Source organism: Hyaena hyaena, unplaced genomic scaffold, assembly GCF_003009895.1.
Source record: "Hyaena hyaena isolate Hyena2069 unplaced genomic scaffold, ASM300989v1 scaffold_494, whole genome shotgun sequence".
Taxonomy (NCBI): Eukaryota; Metazoa; Chordata; class Mammalia; order Carnivora; family Hyaenidae; genus Hyaena; species Hyaena hyaena.
This window is the reverse complement of record NW_024081126.1, coordinates 774,873-795,163: the sequence shown is the minus strand read 5'-3', so window position 1 is coordinate 795,163 and position 20,291 is coordinate 774,873. Positions and strand designations below refer to the sequence as shown.

At 38.5% G+C, this 20,291-nt stretch overlaps 1 protein-coding gene across 4 annotated transcripts in view; it reads right to left on the bottom strand.

Moving 5' to 3' along the window:
• NR1D2 (nuclear receptor subfamily 1 group D member 2) overlaps positions 1-20,291 on the bottom strand; it is a 39,660-nt gene that overhangs the window by 934 nt on the left and 18,435 nt on the right. For 3 of the 4 annotated variants that reach the window (XM_039254582.1, XM_039254578.1, XM_039254581.1), the window contains exons 7-8: positions 19,005-19,215; positions 9,529-12,908 (exon numbers count right to left, since the gene is read on the bottom strand). In XM_039254582.1, the coding sequence (XP_039110513.1) occupies positions 12,712-12,908; positions 19,005-19,215 (408 nt within the window). In that variant the 3' untranslated portion in view covers positions 9,529-12,711. Of the gene's footprint in view, positions 1-9,528; positions 12,909-19,004; positions 19,216-20,291 lie in introns of those variants that run through there. The other variant, XM_039254579.1, reaches the window with a different exon arrangement.

Genomic DNA, 20,291 nt, shown 5'->3' with positions numbered 1-20,291 from the left:
TATTTTTTCTTTTCTTTTCTTTTCAAAAGCTCTCAGGCAAGAAAACAAACAAACAAGTTTCTGAGAGAGTTTAGATGTTGAGCCTCATCTATGGCCCCAAAAGTATGCTCCCACTACACACACACACACACACACACACACACACACACACACACACACACACAAAAGGAGAAAGCAGGATTAAGCAACTCAAAAATCTATAGCAACATTAGGTAGTAAAACCTCAGCCAATAAGTGTCTTACATCAGACTTCCTTGAAAAAAAGGCCTGAGACCATAAGCATGGAGATGTGTGCTTTGCAGATACACAGGCAAAATAGTGTTTTAAGATCATAACGCCAATAAAACATCAAAAAGCTCTTCCATCCACAGCCAATTAATTTAAATTTATTGAAAGATTGTTGGGCATCTTGTAAGATGCTAAAGCTACAAAAATAAGGAAGACCTAGTCTCCGACCTCTATAGGCTGACAACTGGGGAATAGGGAGAAAGACGCATAAATTATATGACCAGTTTTCCCAAGTGTTACAGGCTGAATTGTGTCCTCCAAAGAATCCATATGTTTTAGTCCTAACCCACAATCCCTCAGAATGTAACCATATTTGGAGATAGGGTCTTTAAAGAGGTCACTAAGTTAAACCAAGGTCATTACGGTCAGCCCTAATCCAATCAGATGGGTGTCCTTATAAGAAGAGGAAATTTGGACACAGACGTGGACAGAGGGAAGATGATAAGAAGACACAGGGAGAACAGAGCCATCTAGAAGCCAATAAGAGAGGCCTGGAACAGAGTCTGCTGTCGGGACCCTCAGAAGGATCCAACCCTGCCAACACTTTGATCTCAGACTTCCAGACTCCAGACCTGTGAGAGGTAAATTTCTGCCACCCGGTCTGTGGTACCTCGTTCCAGCAGCCCTGGCAAATGATTACACCAAGCTATATTCTTCTAGAGTAGTGGTTCTCAATCTTTCAGCTGCAACAGAGTTGCCTGGAGGACTTATTAAAACACTACTGGGGCACACCCCCAGAATTTCTGATCCAGGAGGTGTGGGGAGGGACCCTAGAATATGAATTTCTAATAAGTTCTCAGGTGATCCTGATGCTGCTGGTCTGCATACTACCCCTTGAGAAATGCTGTTCTAGGAGGTACAAATTAAAGATAGAGGCTGCATATCCGACCCTAACAGACTCAAGTGAAGAGTCTTGCCTCCTTCCTTCCTGAATCTAAAATGGAAAGGATTCCAACCTGAGCTTTACACCCAGGTGCAGTTACAGGTGAGCTGCCCAGCTGTTACCAAATTACAAAAGTTGCATCTTATGGAAATCCTAAACTTTAAGACAAAGAAACTCCATCCACTGCTAAAATATAGCCCATGAATGAGTGCTGGGTTCCGATAAACTAGACTAGCAATTCTCCCTTCGGTGAGAAGTTAGGCAGGTATATGAAGGATGGAGGGATTCTCTCCCATCCAGTCAAAGGCAGAAGATTGGGGAGAGTGGACAAAAGTATTTCCCTCTCTTCCCTACCCTACAAGTCTACTGGTCCCCTGCCCTGAAGTCAGACTTTGGAAGTTCCAGATCTAAAGTTGTGCCCCTCTCCCCAGGCCAAGTATGCCCAGAATCTATACCCTGTTCCAGATATTGCTCCAGTACCTGAACTCCCTACCTAAACGACCCTGGGCCTCCTTCCAGGGCCCTGCAGAAGGCTCCTTCCTTGGTTCTCCCACAGCCAGACCACATTGCCAGTATGTATAGAACTTGGCCCTAGGGATGGTAAAAGAGAAAAGATGAACAGAACTTGGACATAGGAGCTGGAGTGTCCATGAGCTTGCGTGAAAGGTCCAGCAGGGCACTGGTACTTGGGGTGGAAAGACCCCTAGTCTGTAGCATTTACTCAGTTCCACAGTATCAATATTCCCACTGTGGCCAACTTCAAGATACCAACATAAAGTCTACTGGCTCACAAAATTCCTGGAAAAACAAAATAAGTCCTTCATCCTATGGGACAAAAGCAGGAGTGGGAAAAGAACATGGCAAGCTGGTGGTCTTCATTTGTACCCTTGCCCTGGCCCTGCATATACTACAGGTAAGCCAATCCCCGTATCAACCAAGATTGGCTCTGGTTGCCACTGATAGTGGCCATCAATGCTGAGCTCACAAAGAAGGGCCCATCCTCCCTAACAGTAGTCCATGCAGAAGATAATGTTGTTGATTGCCTATCCAAAAGCCAATCCCCAACCCTTTCCTCTTTCTGGAAAAGCCTGCTGCTCTCTACAGAGGCTGAAAAATGGTACATACTGGTAGCATGAGACATAATCTAGCCAATGGGAGCTGAGAGGTGAAGTTTGTTAGGGCCACAGAGAAACGTTTCTCCCTAATAAACAAGAGGAAGCTCTCTCCTCTTCTCTGGACATAGTCCTTCTGCTTTGATGCCTAACAGTGGCACCACCTTGCAACCATAAGAGAAAACATTACAAATATGCACAAGATGACAAAGAAGGATCAGAAGCAACTGGGTTGGGTTTTTTAATTAATTGTGGTAAAATACACATAACATAGAATTTACCACCATAACTATTTTTAAGTCTATCAAGTTCAGTAGTGTTTAAGTACAATCATTTTATTGTGCAACAAGTCTCCAGAACTTTTTCATCTTGCAAAACTAAAACTCCGAAACATTCCTTCCGCACCCTCACTACCCTGCCATCCCCAGGAAATGACCACTCTATTCTCCATGAATGTGACAATTCTAGGTACTTCATATAAAGTGGAATCATATAGTATTTGTCTTTTTGTGACTGGCTTATTTCACTTAGCGTAAGGTTTATTCATGTTGTAGCAGGTGTCAGAACTCCCTTCCTTTTTAAGTTTGAATAATATTCCACTGTATGTATCAACCACATGGTTTGCGCCCAGCAGTGGACACCTGGGTTGCTTCCAACATTTGGCTATTATGAAAATACTGCTATAACATGGATGTACAGATTTCTCTTCAAGACCCTGCTTTCAATTCGTTTGGGTGTATACCCAGAATTGGAATTGCTGGATTATATGGCAATTCTATTTTTAATTTTTTAAGGAAGCACCACAGTTTTCCACAAAACTGTACCATTTCACATTCCCACCACAAGTGCACAATTATTCCAATTTTTCTACATCTTCACCAACACTTGTTATTTTCTTTTGTTTATTCATCTGATAATGGCCAATCTAATGGGTATGAGGTGAGCTCCTGGGTTTTTTTTTTTTTTCCCAAAATTTAATGTTTTTTTATTTTTGAGAGAGAGAGACACAGAGCACAAGCAGGGGAGGGGCAGAGAGAAAGGGAGACCAGTATCTGAAGCAGGCTCCCGGCTCTGAGCCGTCAGCACAGAGCCCGACGTGGGGCTCAAACTCACAAACTGTGAGATCATGACCTGAGCTGAAGCCGGACGCTTAACCAGCTGAGCCACCCAGGTGCCCCAAGCTCCTGGGCTCTTAATGGCATTTGGAGCTACTGAACGAGTTTGGAATTGGCCTGCTACCAGAGGTTTTATGCAGGAAATAAGTAATAAATATTCTTATGGTTAAACTCCCTTTTAACTAGCTCTTAAACATCCTCTAATTGGTGAGCCGCTTTTTCTGTAACACCTCAAGCAGAAAGGATTAAGATTTAATTCCCTGTTTTTCATGTTTTGCATTATACACTGCCTCTTCAACTCTTGGAAACCAACACAAATCCTACCCCATGGTTAGGTCATGCTATAGTGCAACTGCAAATACAAAGGAGTATTCATAACAGCTTTGTCCATAATAACCCAAACTGGAAAGAACCCAGACATCCACTAATAGGATAAATAAACTGTGGTACACCCATACAAAGGAATACTATTCAGCATTAAAAAGAATAAAATCATGATGGATAAATCTCAAAAACACTATGCTGAGTAAAGAAACCTTATTATATAAGAGAGTACATATGGCAATGATACCATTCATATAAAGTTATAGAATAGGTTAGTCTAAACCGCAGTGGAAAAAAATAAAAACTATAGCTATTGTTTCTGAGGGGTGGGGGCTGCCTAGAAAGGGGCTTGAGAGAACTTTCTGAGATGATGCTAATTTTCTATATCTCAGCTGGCTTTTGGGTTATGCAGTGAGAATGCATCTGTGAAAATAAAGTGGCAGATATACTCTAAAGGCTTATGCGTTTCACTGTCTATAAATTTTACATCAAAAAATGATAAGTCAATATTTAATTCTAGTAAATAATATACAAGATAAAAATTTAGGGGGAAGTTTACTGAGGACTGCCATTTACTCTGAAATGCATTTTAAGAAATCCCAAGATGGTTTGATGGATGGAAGGATAGAAAGCCCTGTAATTCTCAAGTACAATAAAATGTGAATGGTAAAATATAGGTGACAGGTGTCTGGGAGTTCACTATAAAATTCTTTTGATTTTGTCAGCTAAGAGTGTTAGAAAGTGACAGTAAGTAGAAGTTCTGGTTTTAGATGGTGAACGTTTTCCTGACTACCTTGAGGGTTGGAAAAAATTAAAAGGACTTAAGGGAAGAGACAGAATCATCAGCTACAAAAAACTTTCACACTTGAACTTCAAAAATTTACATTTTTGTTATGATCAAGAACTGGGAAGAGCTGTGATGCAGGAAAGGTTGAATAGAAACGTTGACCTAAAAATTCAGGACCTGCTAGAGCGCTGCCACTGGGCCGGGGGGTTCCTGACGTTCCTTGTGCTTTGTGCTGTTCTCTAGTTTCAGTTGCCCTTTCCACTGGGCATTGGGAACCCTAGGGGATATGAAACTCCTCCCCAATGACCCCTCTTCCCCCAGCACACTTCCTGTTCCTGACACTGAGAGATGACTTTGAGCTAAAGGTACTGTGAGCACGGAGCATTGAGGAAGGCACGAGGGAGCAAGGAGTCACACCACAAGGACCACAGACAGATGGCTGGCCAGCAGGGTGCAATGTCACATCAGGTTAAGTCAAGTGTGATCCGTCCATTTTTAGCTACAGGAACCATGTTTCTGTGTCTCCCCTCCCCCCTCCCCTCACCTCCACACACAAGAAATTTTTCACTCTCTGGCTTTTTTTCTTTTTTAACTCTGTTGTTTATATATCATCGTATCACAAATGTTCGCCCTAGGAGAGCACACAGTTAAATTCCCTCACTTTACAGAGGGGAGCTGAGCTGAGAAGGTGATGGGATCTTTTCAAGATCACTGCAGAGCAGAAACACAACTACAAAGGTAGCCTCAATCCACAATAAATGATGAGAATATTCAAAACTTAAAGACATGGAATTCTTTGCTATTTTTACTATCAAGGGACATAGAACCAATTATTCCTGTCCTTTGTACACCTTAAACAATGATAGCACCTACCAGACTACTAAGGACCTTTCTTCTATATAGCAGTGTCCCTTAGCTGCAGATACCCCAAGTGGATGCCTGAAACCGTGGAAGTATCCAATGTACCCAATCCTAGACGTGCACCATGGCTTTCCCTGTACATACAGACCTATCATGGGATTTAATTTATAAGTTAGGTGCAGTGAGAGATTATAAATAACTTTTTAAAATAATAACGCAACAATATACTGTAATAAAAGGTATGTGAACATACTCTCTGAAAGCACCTCCCTGCGCTGTACTCAACCTTCTCGCGATGACTGGACACACGCCATCTCTACGTGATGACGTAGGCGAACGTGGTGGGTGGGCCTTGCGACGCACCACCCGGCTCCTACCTCCTCCAGGAGGATCACCTGCTTCCGGCCGAGGGCGGTAACTGAAATCACGGAAAGCTAAACTGCCGGTAAGGGAGAACTACTGTATTCTTGTCTGGGGGCTTGGAAATGGCTGGTTTAGCTTCTCCTGAGGGAGTTCCGGGAAATCGGTGGTAGCTGAAGGTTGAGGTGAGCACAGTCTGAACTGTCAGAGCAGTTTCCCGCCGAGAAAGGCCTCCTTGGGAAACTGCCACCTCGCAGCCCTGGGGCGCCCGTGAGGGACAGCGCCCCGGAGACTGGCCCAGGGAGAACTCCTCCAGGGCGCGCTTTCCACACTCACTAACCGCCCCCACCCAAGCCTACTTCCTGCATTTCCTAAGGAAAAACAACGACCTCGTGCTGCTTCGCTGTTGGCAGCTCACTGTTGACGGCTCCCTTAGTCTTGCGACCACTTGAAGTAGTTGAAGCCTCTTAGGCAGAAGAGAAAATTTTATGTAGGGGCTAACCTCAAACTCACATTATGCATTGAATGCTTGATTAACGAGCTTCCTCTCTATCCATCCCCAAACCCGTGAACAGCAGCTCGACATGTATATACAGATCAGAGCAGTATGCCAAGGACACCCAAGGCCAGTGCCCCCGCTCTTAGGCGTGGGGCAAGCCCTCTGCTCAGACATCTGGGTTTTATGATGATCAACTCTCCACTCAGTAGCGGTGTGACCTCGAGCAGATTACTTCCACGCTCTGAGCCTTGGTTTCCTTCAGGAAACTGAATTACTTCTTGGGGTTAACAGTGGTGTCCTGGTAAACATTCAATTACCACTCTGAGGGAAAGTACCTCAGGAGTGTGTGCGTGTGTGTGTGTGTATAAATGCTGTGTGTACAGATTATTTCTTTTACAGCTTCTACAATACTCTTTACTGTAAACTCCATTAACCAATTAATTTTTCACAGGATGCATTCCATTATTTTTGCTGAAGTTGCAGCTGACAAACAAGTACAATTCTGACATAAATGTTGATATTTTAAGTATATTAATAAAACAAAAATCAAGTCAGAATTTTATTTACCGGGGCGCCTGGGTGGCTTAGTCGGTTAAGCGTCCGACTTCGGCTTAGGTCATGATTTGGCGTTCCTGGGTTCGAGCCCCGCGACGAGCTCTGTGCTGACTGCCAGCTCAGAGCCTGGAGCCTGCTTGGGATTCTTTGTCTCTCTCTCTCTCTCAGAAATAAATAAAACATAAAAAAAAAAAAAAACTTGATTTACCATTGATGCGACCAACTTACTTGCTGAATCAGGTAATATTTTTCAAATACTGGACTATTTTGTCAACTTTCTGTTTGCAGTGTTTAAGGGCTACAGGCATGGGGCACTTTTAAGTGTAATTTGTATTCACTTTCTTCACTTGCCTACATCTAGACAACCAAAAATACAGTAAGTCAAGCTCTGAGTCCTAGCGTTTGGAGCTTTCCATATTGTAAATAATCCTACCACAGCCAATTTTGAGCTACCTGTGTGCCATCACTTAGGGAATTGAGTAGAGGTGTGCATGCCATTCTCAAGTATTGCCACCAGATCCATAAAAATAAAGGTATGGAGCCTCAAAAGCATAAATAACAGTAAAATGTAAAATAACTAGTGTTTTGAGCATTATCTTCTCCAATATAATCTGATTCCAAGCTTATATAATTTTTTAATAATAGCTGTTTTTTAACAACCAGGTCTGTAAATCCCTGGAAATGTAACAGTGAGACCTCAAGAGACCTTATAAACTGGCTCCAGCACCCATGTCTGGAACAGCATTTGCTGGCAATTGCTACTTAAGATGCTATGATTGGTGGCCATTTGCTCCATGTGCTGCATAACTTCCACAACACCGTCTGGATTAGTGCCCTGGGTTTTCAAGGAAACTCATTTTGTATTTGGATTTTTAAAAAATTCCTGAGACATACACGTTCAATAAATGTGTGTGAGCAATGAATAACTAAACCGTCCGTTTACTCTTCAAAAGTCTTGTTGGATAAAACAGCTTAGAAGACCTGTTAACAGAGAGAAGCCTCACTGTAGGGAACAAAAAGATGATCAAGAGAGCATGAAATCATAGGTGCTTTCCACTTTGGAAACTACCGGAGTTGCATTTAACTACAGAACCTAAACAGGAAATGAAATGGCTACTGTAGAGGGGGAAAGAACAGATGAAAATTTACAAGCAAAACAAAGTAATGGGGCAGGAGAACTATGGATAAGGAGAATTGAGAGAAAAATGAAACTGTAGAAGAGAAAAAACACAGAACTTACCGTAGAGACTTTTTACATCATACTGAACTCCGGACACCGGTAGGAAAACGGAGGGGGAAAACATTTAAAAACACCATTTTTATCCCAGGTATTTGAGTCTTATTGAAACCACCAATCTTATCCTCTTTAGTAATGTATATTAAAATGTAGGGGAAATGCTAATTTTGAGACTATCTTTACCTTCCTGGGACCATGCCCCACAGAAAACATTCTGGAGGTTTTAAGTTCCTCCGAAGACTGCCCTTATGGTTCCTCCACCAATTTTGACATTGTGAAGAGCAATTCTGACGTGGCTACTAGAATAGAGGCCAAAGTTGTTACTAAACCTTTAGACAGATCAAGAATGAAGAAAAGCAAATGTGACAAATTTTAATAGACCTAAGTGAGTGTGAAAACTAAGACCAGATCCACGAATTGGCTATCTATACTCATTTACTCACATGCAGCACTTCCAACATGCACAAGGAACTTAATCTATTTTGTTTTCCATCAACCACACATTTATTTAGAGCTGTTTCTTATACTGTGCAAAAAAAAGGGCAAATTACAAATTTGTACAGTAATCCACAGAATGTGATCAGTATCTTTATCAACACCCAAAGTTTGGGATTAACAAGTTTTTTCTCCTGAAATCACACCTTCCAAGGAGTCCCAACAAATGCTCAACACAGAAAAAAGGGCAGGGAAAGCCTACTTGGCAGAGGAAGTTTGGGAAAAAATGCATTCCACTAAACACTTCCTCAAAAACTCACGATACACACTTGCTCATTAGAGAACAAGACTGACAAAAAGGCATCTCAGTAACCTTGTTAACCCAGCATTTCCAAGTTTATGTAATCAAGGAGCCCATTTCTTCCACCTAATATCCATTAACATCCACAGAAAAGTAGTGGATATTACTAGCCTGGAAAACTGCAGGGAGTGCCTATTTAAGTAATTGCCTCAACTTCGCCAGAATAGGTACACACCCCAGGAAAGGGGAGGGGGGTAGTGGTCTTGCTGAGGCACCCTATCCCATTCATGACCAAGGCTGTCTTGGCTAGATCAAGCACCCCTTTCCTCTCTTACCATCTCCATCTAAAAAAGATTACCTTACCAGATACAGCAAACCACTATTCATCTGGCATTATAGAAAACAGCGACAATTCTTGCTGGACTCTCTGAACAAACTAAAATCTTTTTTTATTTTTTTAATGTTTATTTGGGGGGTGGGGAGGGAGAGAGAGAATCCCAAGCAGGATCTGCACTGTCAGCACAGAGCCCAACATGGGACTAGAACCCATGAGCCACATGTGAGATTCTGACCTGAGCCAAAACCAAAAGTCAGACACTTAACTGACTGAGCCACCTAGGTGCCCCTAAAATCTTTTAAAAAGAGCCCTACATATCAACATTCCTCTATGCTGAATTAGATTCAGGTAAGACATCCCACTGTGCTCAAGGGAAAGTAGTAAAATTTGAGTCTTCCGAAAACATCAACACAGAAAGATACCAAAAACCACAGTTGGTTAGAAATAATATTTATTATCCCGTCCCCCCATGTACAGATTACTTTTCAGAAACATGAAGATATTACCCATGTCCTCATCAATAACAGTTTGTAGAAAATAAACGTAATTCATATCTTGACAATATATTTCTATCGTTTTTAAAACAATAGCCATTTTATTGTTCCACATTAGTTCAAGGATAGCTTCAAGTTTTACATTTTGAATCAAATCAAGACAATCTTTGTTTATAGGTGATTTCCTGACAGATCCCATCCCCCCAACCCCTAAAAAAAATTCTATATCCTAAGTGATAAACTCTTCTTGTACATTCAGCAAACTTTATATTGGAAAAAGAAAAAGAATAATTGAGATAGGTATTTACTCTCGTGCACAGTAATAAATCTAGCTGAGCTTCTATACCTTGCTTTGCAATGATGTTTACATAAAATAAATCATTTCTTATCAAGTTACAATGGTAATTTCTTGAAATGTAGATACAAAAGCTATACACTTAATCCACTGAAATTGCCTTCTAGTTTTATCTGTAATTAAACCATCGCCATTAAGGAAAAGCTTCAACTGAAGATGTTTCCCCTTTCCCTCAGCTATTTCTCTCTAAAAAGCTTGAATCCTCTCTCAGATCATGTAGAGATACATTAAAAGCACAGAAAAAAAAAATGTTTTAAGCTTGCTGACATAATGCCCTTAAGTTTGCTGACATAATGCCCACATTTTAACTTTAAAATGTAAAATCAGAGTTAAAGCATCACTTAATTCATACAGTACATTATCAATTAATCAACAGTGTCCCACCAACTCAGAAGTTTCCCAAACTGGTTGTCTTCTCCACATTTAGTAAAGTTTGTACCCAATGATTCAATCAAAGAATGTGCTTATAATAGGCTGCTGGTTTAATTTTAGAAGTTTTAATACTGGGCTATTTTCAAATATAGAGATGCTACAAGTGGCATATGAACTATTAATTTTGTTTCCCATTACCTATAGGAAGAATTCGTTCAAATAAAATTTTACAGACAAATGCGAACCTACATACCTATATATAGATGTATACATGTATATATTGAACCTAACTAAAGTTTTATAAGCAATACTAACATACTTCTGGTTACACATTCCTAAACACAGTAATTGTTTTTAAGATAACATGTTATATAAAGAGGCTTATGCAAAAGGCAAAAATTAAGAATAAACATGATCTTTGAGGTTTTCAGGATTACTTCAAAAAGCCGTTTCTATTCCCCATAGAAGAAAACTATGCATTTATCATAGGAAAAAAATTATAAAAAGATAATGCTATCATGTAAATAATTCACAAAAACTATACTGTATATCCCATAAAAGTCTTACCAATGTAAGGTAAATCACAATTATGGTTTATATTGTATTACAGACTTCACCATCACCTTTCCTCTTTAATAATGAGAGGATTTAACTTTTTTTTAACTTACTTAACAAGTGCCACAGAAATTCAAGTCCCAGTAGCAACAAGTTAAACAAGATTACAAAATAAGGCATTCTGCTCACATGTCATTAAAGTAACAGGCTGAATATAGTAAAGCAGGCTCTTTCCATTCTTGCAGTTTTATATAATCCCAAAATTATACAGAAGGCAATCTTTTCCAAAAAATTCCAATTAATTATAATTTTCCAGGGAAACAGAAAGACACACATAAAATCCTCAACTTTGGCTATTTCTCCCACTGCCAACAACAGAGGCTGATCTTCTCTATTTAATAAAGCCCAATATTAGAAATGTGGATGAAATGTCTCTGTACCATTTCTAAGCCTGTAGGTCACACATACTAAATGATTTTTTTTCAAATTCTAGATTAAATCTAATTTGATAAAATCCCTGTAGTGTTATTTAGGAGAAAAAAAAAGAGTGGACTCAGAACACACTTGCGCACACATGCATACACACACGCATAGCCAACATATTAAACAGTTTTCTTAAACATTGATTGGTTCTCCAAAAAGGATCAAAATATTTATCACCAAGCTGCAGCATGTGTGTAAGGGGCAATGTAACCTTTTTTAGTACAAAGAATCTGATTGAACTTTTTAGTATCCTGAACCAAAGTTCTTACCAAAGATGAACTCTAAAATACATATTTTTTGAAATTTGGACTCCCCTGCCTGTTGTACTTTTACATTAAGTGCTGCTTACATAAAAATAGAGCATAAATTCAATATTCTACTGTCTAAACATTTAAAGCAATGGTTATGTCATCAACAGGTAAAATGCACCTAACTTGAGTCTTTGACACCTCTTGTTTTAAGTTTATTGAATAATAAAGTTCTTCACAGTTTAAAATATTGTGAAGAAACGTGTTTATGTATGACTATGTTCACACAGATATTATGTACACATACTCTGTATCTGATGTACCCATAAACTTTGAATATGTGTGTGCCAAGAGGATACCCCACACATATGCAGGAACCCTGAATAATAGGTTGGTGTGGACTGTGAAATGATTTCTCAGAAATACTTAGAAATAAGAAAAGAATATTATTATGAAAATTATAATAACAAAAATGTTACCTTATTTACATAGTGCCTATCTCCCAAGAGGTAAATATGTGTTATAGACAATGTTTAGTATCTGTGAAGTGGGGGACTGAGAACACTATCAATTTTCATTTTCCACAACCAACCAACCTGCCCAGGATCATACACTTTAACAGTGGCAGAGCAAAAAACACACATGGAGATCTCCTAAACTGCACAGTGTCTCCAATTACCAGATCAAATGGTATTGTGGTGCAATCAAGTTTTTGTCATACAACAGAATTTCTACCACAAAAGGTTAATTTTTAAGTCCTCATGTACTTGTAATTGTGCGTTATATTTATACCACAGGGAGATCAAAATGGTTTTTGGTTTTGGCAGATGAAAAGTCTAACATTCAGTGTGACTATAATTCAGTGTAACTTCTCCAGTTTAAGTGCAACACAGCTGATTGGTCTATATGGGAAATGCGGTCAATGTCTAACCATGGCTGGAGAAACCTCAATCCAAACAGCTACTGCAGGATTACAGAGACAGCCTACAATCCTGTATTGTCTTAAAGGTCTTTTCTATCTCCCACATATGGTATACACATATAAATAAGCATTTTAGCACAAAATGTACAGTTAGCATAAGTCAGTTCATGTTTAAATAAACAAAGACCTTAGGGGTGAACTTTAAAGGCCAAGAGCTCCTCAGAGTGCATGTTGTTTAAAGACCGAAGATCTGGCAACTTTAGAAGAAGTTTTGTAAAAATAGAGGCCTCGTTTGGATGGTTTTTCATTATTAAGGTCCTTAGTGCACGGATGAGAGTTTCCTGCAAAGCCTCAACAGAGTTGACATTTTCTATTCCAGATCGATCTAACAGGAATAGAGAGACATGAATAGAGGACATGTTATTAACATTAAATATAAATATCAATTAAGAGAAAACATTAAATATAATTCTTGCTCATCAATCTCATTAACGAATTTAAAACAAGGTTTTATACACTGGAACAAAGACAAAAGATAGTTAACAAAATTTTCTAAATCCCAATGGCAAATTTTTATATCTATTGATTATATTATAAAGATATATATCACACAGTACACCTGACAAGTCAAAATTCTTTAGTGCTTAGTATTCTGTTGACAAAACTAGAGGTTCTGATGTTTAAAATTACATGCCATCTGCTAATTTCAACTGCTTCTCAATGAGAATATATAATGAATAATGTAGTTAACAAATATATTTTTACTTCATTTGGAATATTTCCACATTTGTAGGTTACCATGTGTGGCAGGCAACCTCTAAAATGGCCACCAATGATTCCCTCATCCTGGTATACATACCCTTGGGTATCCCTTTCCTCTTGAGTGGGCTAGATTTACTGATTCACTACTAACAAATAAAATAGATTACAAAAAAAAACAAAACAACACAAAAACCTGACTTCCATCTTTAGTATACTCGTGCTCACTTACTCTGAGAAAGGCCAGATACCATGTTGTGAGCTGCCTTTGGAATGGCCCAGGTGCTAAGGAACTAATGGTTTCTAGCCAACAGCCAGCAAAGAACTAAGGCACTCGGTCCAACATCTTGCAGGGAAATGCATCCTGTCAACAACCACATGAATAAGCCTAGAAACAGCAGATCCTTACCTAGTTGAGTCTTCATAGTTGACCACAGCCCTGCGCACAGTTGGCTACAAGCTCCTAACAAACCTTCAGCCAGAGGTACCCAGAATCTAAGACACACCATATTCCTAACCCTCAGAAACTATGAGATTAAAAAGCCACTAAGTTTTAAGATAATTTGTTACGCAGTAATAGATAACTAATATGCTATGCAACTTTATTATCTAATTATAACCCAGGCATTCACTTTCATTTAACATACTGTATTTATTAAGCTCCTCATACAAAGTGTTGATTAATGATTTGGTATAAACCAACAAGAAAAGAAAGTATCTTAAAATTAGCCAAACCTATGTTGTTAGCCCATTGGCTTTTCCTCCTCATTAAGGGCTATTTCTTCCCTTTACAATAGGAGGCAGTAATGCACAAGAAATATTCAGTGGCTCCTAGTACAGGGAGTTGTAATTAATAAGAAAGACACTGCCAAGGAAGCAAAATTTTCTGGCCATACAAACCCTTTATTCATTTTTTATAAAGATATTGAGGCTTTGCATTGTAACTGGTAGCTAAAAAGGCCACCTGCAATGCAAACACTTGAACAAGGACTAAAATTTCATAGTAAAGGGGGAAAATGTTTGTTCAAACTCTAAATGCAGAAAAAATGATGAAAATAGGTTTATCTTACATTTAATAAAATTTGGATTATTATTCAACTACACACTAATTCTTATGGAAAAAGAAACATTCAATTTTGACTACTGGTTGGGGGGGGGTCATGTTTTCAGACAAAATTGTTACATGGACAAAAGACCTCCTGACATTTGACTTTGGTCATACAATCTTAAGTGGCATCTTGGCAAAACTACTTAAAGCCTTCAATAATGCTTCCAAGAGTCTCCCTTGCCTTTAATATTCAAGTAACCCTATTTTCTTCAACATTCTTGCAATTTATTAATTCCCTCACCAAACACTTACTGAATGTGTGTGGCTACTGTGATAGATGGTAGGGAATTAGCAGTGACTATAACAAGCCAAATTCCTTCCTTTAGATAGCCCTTATTATAAGCAGAGGAAAATACCTGCTTTGTATCATATCATCAGTACTTTACAATACCAACTGGTTAAGAATGACAGTGAGCCCCACAAACCAAATAATCTAAATAGGCAAAGAAAGAAACACAAGTAAGAAAGGTATTTGTGTTAGACCTTCAGTGAACATTTTGTGTTGGGATGACCTATGCTTCTTCTATATAACTAAGAACTTCAGGGAAATGGATTCCTATACCTAAAAAATGTAAACTGTATTAAATTTTCCTAAAATCTCAATTTCTAAAACCATGGTTTCATGATTTCAAGGCCAAATAATCTACCTACAAATCTAGCTGGATCATAAACAATAATGTTCTAGAAATTATAACAACAGAATGCACAGACTGAAATGGAAATTCATCTTCTAAATGATGTACTAAATGCAATACTACTTACTTGTATAGTTAAATTCCTGCTACATCTCTCCTCTACCTCCTTAGCTGGTTCTTCATCCCTCTCCGAAGTCTCTGCTCCTCACCTAATTTCTCTATTCATACTCACTTCCTACAAGATCCATTTCTAGATGAACTTTGGTCTCACAACTATATGCCCGTCCCTCATCTTCAACTGCAAGTGACTGCTGCCATTTCACACAATCTCAAGAAAAATTTACCTTTCAGGTATAATTCCCTTTTTCTCCATGGTACCAAGAGTCTTCCAACCTCACAGCCAAGTATCATGTTTCAGATTTCTCTCTCCCTTAGCAGCTAGAGCTGTTCTGTTAACAAGTAGTACAGCAGAAAGGCTTTGAAGCTTCAAAGACTAATAGGAGTTCAAATGCATCCTCAGCCAATTTTTAAAAATGCACGACTCTGGGCAAATTATTTAACCTCTCTCGTTCCTCAAATTTCTCGCCTATATTTGAGGATAATGTAGCTAGCTCACATCAGGTCTGCTGTGAGGATAAAACTATATAATGAGACCTAGAAACTAACTCACATTTCTTCTGAGAACCAAAACAAAACCCAGATGGCAACTGTAGGTTCCAAGAAAAACAAAAAGCAATTTTAAATATAAAGCAAACTATAATGTTGCTTAATTCTAAGCAATAACAGAGAATATAAATAATCTATTTGTTATCTGATACTTAAAACATTCCCCCCTTGGGTGGCACAGGTTTAGGGCAAGATTTACATTGCCCTGTCTACCATTTCAATCCACGGTGTGAGTACTGTGAGCACTATTTACATAATCATAATACTGTAAATGTAGAATTTTTACTTTTCAATACTTAGAATCATCTGATGAACAAAGCACGGAAACTAATCACCTATAGAATAGAATGTAAATATTTTTACTCCTGACAATGTAAAAGAAATGGCATAGCAAAAGGCGGCAGGATATAGAAGAAAAGGACACTCTGTCCCTGTCTAAGGAGAAGATTCTATCTAAACCATCTGAGAGATTTATGTAAAAGTGAAAGATCAAAGAATGTGAGGATATTAAAATTTTAAATAAGTCAAACTGTAAAAATTAAACCTATAAAAAGAAAGAAGATATTTTTGTCAGTTGTATCCACTCAATAAAAAATCCAACTCTACACAGTATTTAGAGTTGGGTGGCCAACTATCAGAAAAATTAAAAAGAAAGACAGAAATCTAGTTCTCTGAAAAGTAGGCTGGGAGAAGGAAGGAGAGACTTTATTTTCTGGTCTAGATTCTGCTTTAGCAATAACAACAGTCCTTTTCAGGTGATAAAGGTTAAGTCTTCCATAAACACTATCAGTGAAAACAACATACTTTTTAAAAATATATTAAACTATGTACATATGTATATGTGTTGTTTGTGTACCTTCATATATACAGACATAACAAAAATAAGAATGCATTATATTCTTCTATAACCAGTCTTTTTCACTTAGTATGTCATACTTTTTTATGTACCAAAAATCAATAAGCAGGAAATGGTTTATGGATGGATAGGTAAGTAGACAGAGGACACCCCCCCCCCTCCCCCCCCCCCCCCCCCCCGCCAATGATGACAGTGATCTTTTTTGGTAGGGATATTATCTTTACTTTCATCTTAATATTTTCTATCTTTGCGAAGAACCTATATTATTCTGAAGATCAGGGGAAAAAAAACAAAGCGGGGCACCTGGGTGGCTCAGTCAGTTAAGTGTCTGACTTTTGATTCCAGCTCAGGTCATGATCTCATGATTCAGGAGATCAAGCCCCACATGGGACTCTGTGCTGGCAGCATCGAGCCTACTTGGAATTCCCTCTCTCCTTTCTCTCTGCCCTTCCCCTATGATCTCTCTCCCAAATAAGTAAACTTTAAAAAAAAAAAATAAAAATAAAACTTATTAAAAAAAAAAAAAACATGTTCGTCATAGAAAATATCAATGAAGTAGCACAATTCCTGGCATAGAGCATAGAGCTCCCCCTCACTCCCTTGCATCTCTGGGACAGTCCCTCCTTCCCCACCTCCTCTACCACACCTATTTCAGGAGAGTTCACTCCACTGCCTCATACTTGAAGTTATTTCAACAGCCTCTTAACCTGACACTCCAGCTCTAAAGACTCACTCATCTCATCTACCCAAGATAAAAATGCACAACTAATGTTAAACCATCACTTTGTTCATGCCTGATCACTGCCCTATACTGCCTTTCCACTGCCCCATATTTCTTCTCATGGTGGTCATTCCATAACCTAGGTCCCTTTAACTGACAAGCCTTCAGCCCCTTTCCTCTTTGATGTATATACAGGTCAGGCTTTGGCCACCTGCCCTTGCCCTATTGTGTGCTCTCCCAAACTGCTCCATCACTTTTTTGCTGGAAAAACCTAATAATTCATCTTTCAAATTCCAGCTCCACTTCCATCTTCCCCACAAACCTCACTCAGGTAATTTCATCTTCCTTCCTATAACTCCTATTTACCTCAGTCAGAACCATATGGCTTAGTACCATAAAGCTTTTTGTGTCAGTTCAATCTCTCCAAATAGACCATAAATGCTTAGAAAGCAAGCTTGTGTCTTAATGCTTGTTCTATCTCCCCCAGTACATAAGGCATATTTATCATATAAAGAAACAAGCATGGATTACTTTAGTTTCACAATCTGATGTCAACTCAAACTATTAGTTACACACTATTAATACACTATTAATAGGTATCCCTTATTAACATGGTACTTTCATACTATTCCATATCATAAATGAATTTTTAGCTACCCAGGTAGAGCTAATTAGAAAAGGTAGCCAAGTTATGCTTCCAAATGGCGTAAGTCTTTATTTATATCACTGATATACAGGCCCTTCAAGATATACAAAGAACGTACTCTCCTTAGGAGTTACTGATTTACAGTTTTGCTTTATAAACAGGGATTATAATCCTCACAGTGCCTGACAGAATGGCTTTTACACAGTAGGAAGTAAATGGGAAACTTACAGTTAAGGCCTATCAAAATACTTTAAAATTCTCAACAAATGTTTTAAAATAAAGTCAGTGATACCAAAAAAATGGCTGGTACTTACATATACCCAGGAAAGTCAATGTGTATCAATTTCCCATTTGCTATTATCTTAATAGCTATTATCTAAATTGAAATACTTCGGTCAGAAATAACTATACTATAAATGCAAAGTGGCAGGGAAATTGGAAATCATCAATGACTCGTACTAACAAATATTAAATGTTAGGACTCATTCTTGCTCACTCATTCAAACATTAACTAAGTACCTATTTACCTATTCTGTGCCAGACCCCAGGCTAGTTCCCATGGTACAATCCCTCCCTTTCACAGGATGAGGAAACCAAGACCCAAAGAATAGAATTATTTATGCAAGTCACACAGAAAATGCAGTGGCAGAGCAGAGTAAAAGCCTATTCATAATTCACTAGTATTTGTAACAAACCACACTAATACAGCTTGCTACTTTTAACATTTTCAAGTAACTCACATATTTGATTAAAACATAGATTCACAGCAGAACAACCTACTGTTCTAAACATTAAATCTACAAAAGTAACTGTTTAGACTTGTAAAAAAAAAATTATAGAAAGCTAAAGACTAATAAGACTTTTGTGGTAAATGTGAGACCTAGATCTAAACATCGTTTTATTACTATATGGTACTTTTGACTTCTAGTGTCAGGATTAAAAAAATTAATTATGCAAAAAACAGATTCATACAGTGTAGCATCTTAAGGCCCTCTTGCCTTCTACAGAGCTTGCCAGAACATAGTTCCATCTTCTCCCCACTAGGTCACCGTATTCTAGGTGTGGCACAATTTTGAACCAGCTTGCTTACCTGCAGATACCAGGACAACAGCTGTAAACAAACTCATCTCTTCATCACTAAGTTGGAGGGCATTTAGCTTCTCACTAAATTCAAACATAGAGTTTAGCAGATCCCCTGCTCCCATTGAGTGTAAATCATCAACACTATATTTCTTTCCACTTAAAAAGGTGACAGTACGTTCCTTTGCATCAAATAATGATGCAAACCGTACCATTAAAACCTGGAAAAAGAAAAAGACTTAAATGTATTTGAAGGAGTACTAAGAAATAATTCAGTATTCAAGTCAGTTAAGAAACATCCTACATATAAAAAAAGGTTGTAAAAGACTTCGTTTATTTTTACCCAAAACCCTTTCCTTAAGGCAAATTCTCTACTAAAGCAATAAATATCCCAAAAAGCACATCAAAAAAATTCCAGCCACCAGTGGCAAAATATTTCAGTCCTGTGATACTCTGAAAGCCTATTAATAAAAATTCTGAAACGCAAATACAAAATTAAATCAGGCAATAATGCCAAGAAATTTGAAACTGGGTTTTGGCCAAAGGCATTAAACTTTTTAAGCTACCAAGTATATCAGATGGTCCCTAAACCGTAAGTTAAAAGAACAATATTTTAATGCAACAACACTTGGGGACATTAAAACACCAAATGCAGCCAAGGCAAATGTAGCCAATAAACTCTAATTAGACGATTTCAAGGAAACATAACCCAAAGAGACAATACACAAAGGAAACTATAACAAAAGTGTTCCAGACACCAAGTTGTAATTCAAATCCAAAACAAATCAATCAACAACTGCTTACCTGCAGCACTCCCTCCCCTACACTAAATAGTGACATCTATGCCACACACTTGTCTCAAAACCAGAGAATACTGAACAAACACCTCCCCTTTGCAATTCTCCCAAAGACCTGTTTTACTCAAGGCAATCCAAAAGAGAATGACCCTTTTATGAAGATAGCTCTAATTCTATTTTTTTAAGTTTTTATTTATTTATTTTGAAAGAGAGAGTGAGCGAGCAGGGGAGGGGCAGAGAGAAAGGTGTGAGCGAGAGAGTCCTAGGCAGGCTCTATACCATCAGCAGGCTCTATACCATCAGCACAGAGACCAACGTGGGCCTCAAACCCACGAACCATAAGATCATGACCTGAGCTAAAAACCAAGAGTCAGGTGTTTGATCCACTACGCCACCAAGCACCCCAAGACAGCTCTAAGTTTAGAACACAGCAATCCCAAGACAAATGACAAGGTGGAAAGAATACTAGTCCTAGAGTCTGGGATTTGTGTTCTGGTGCT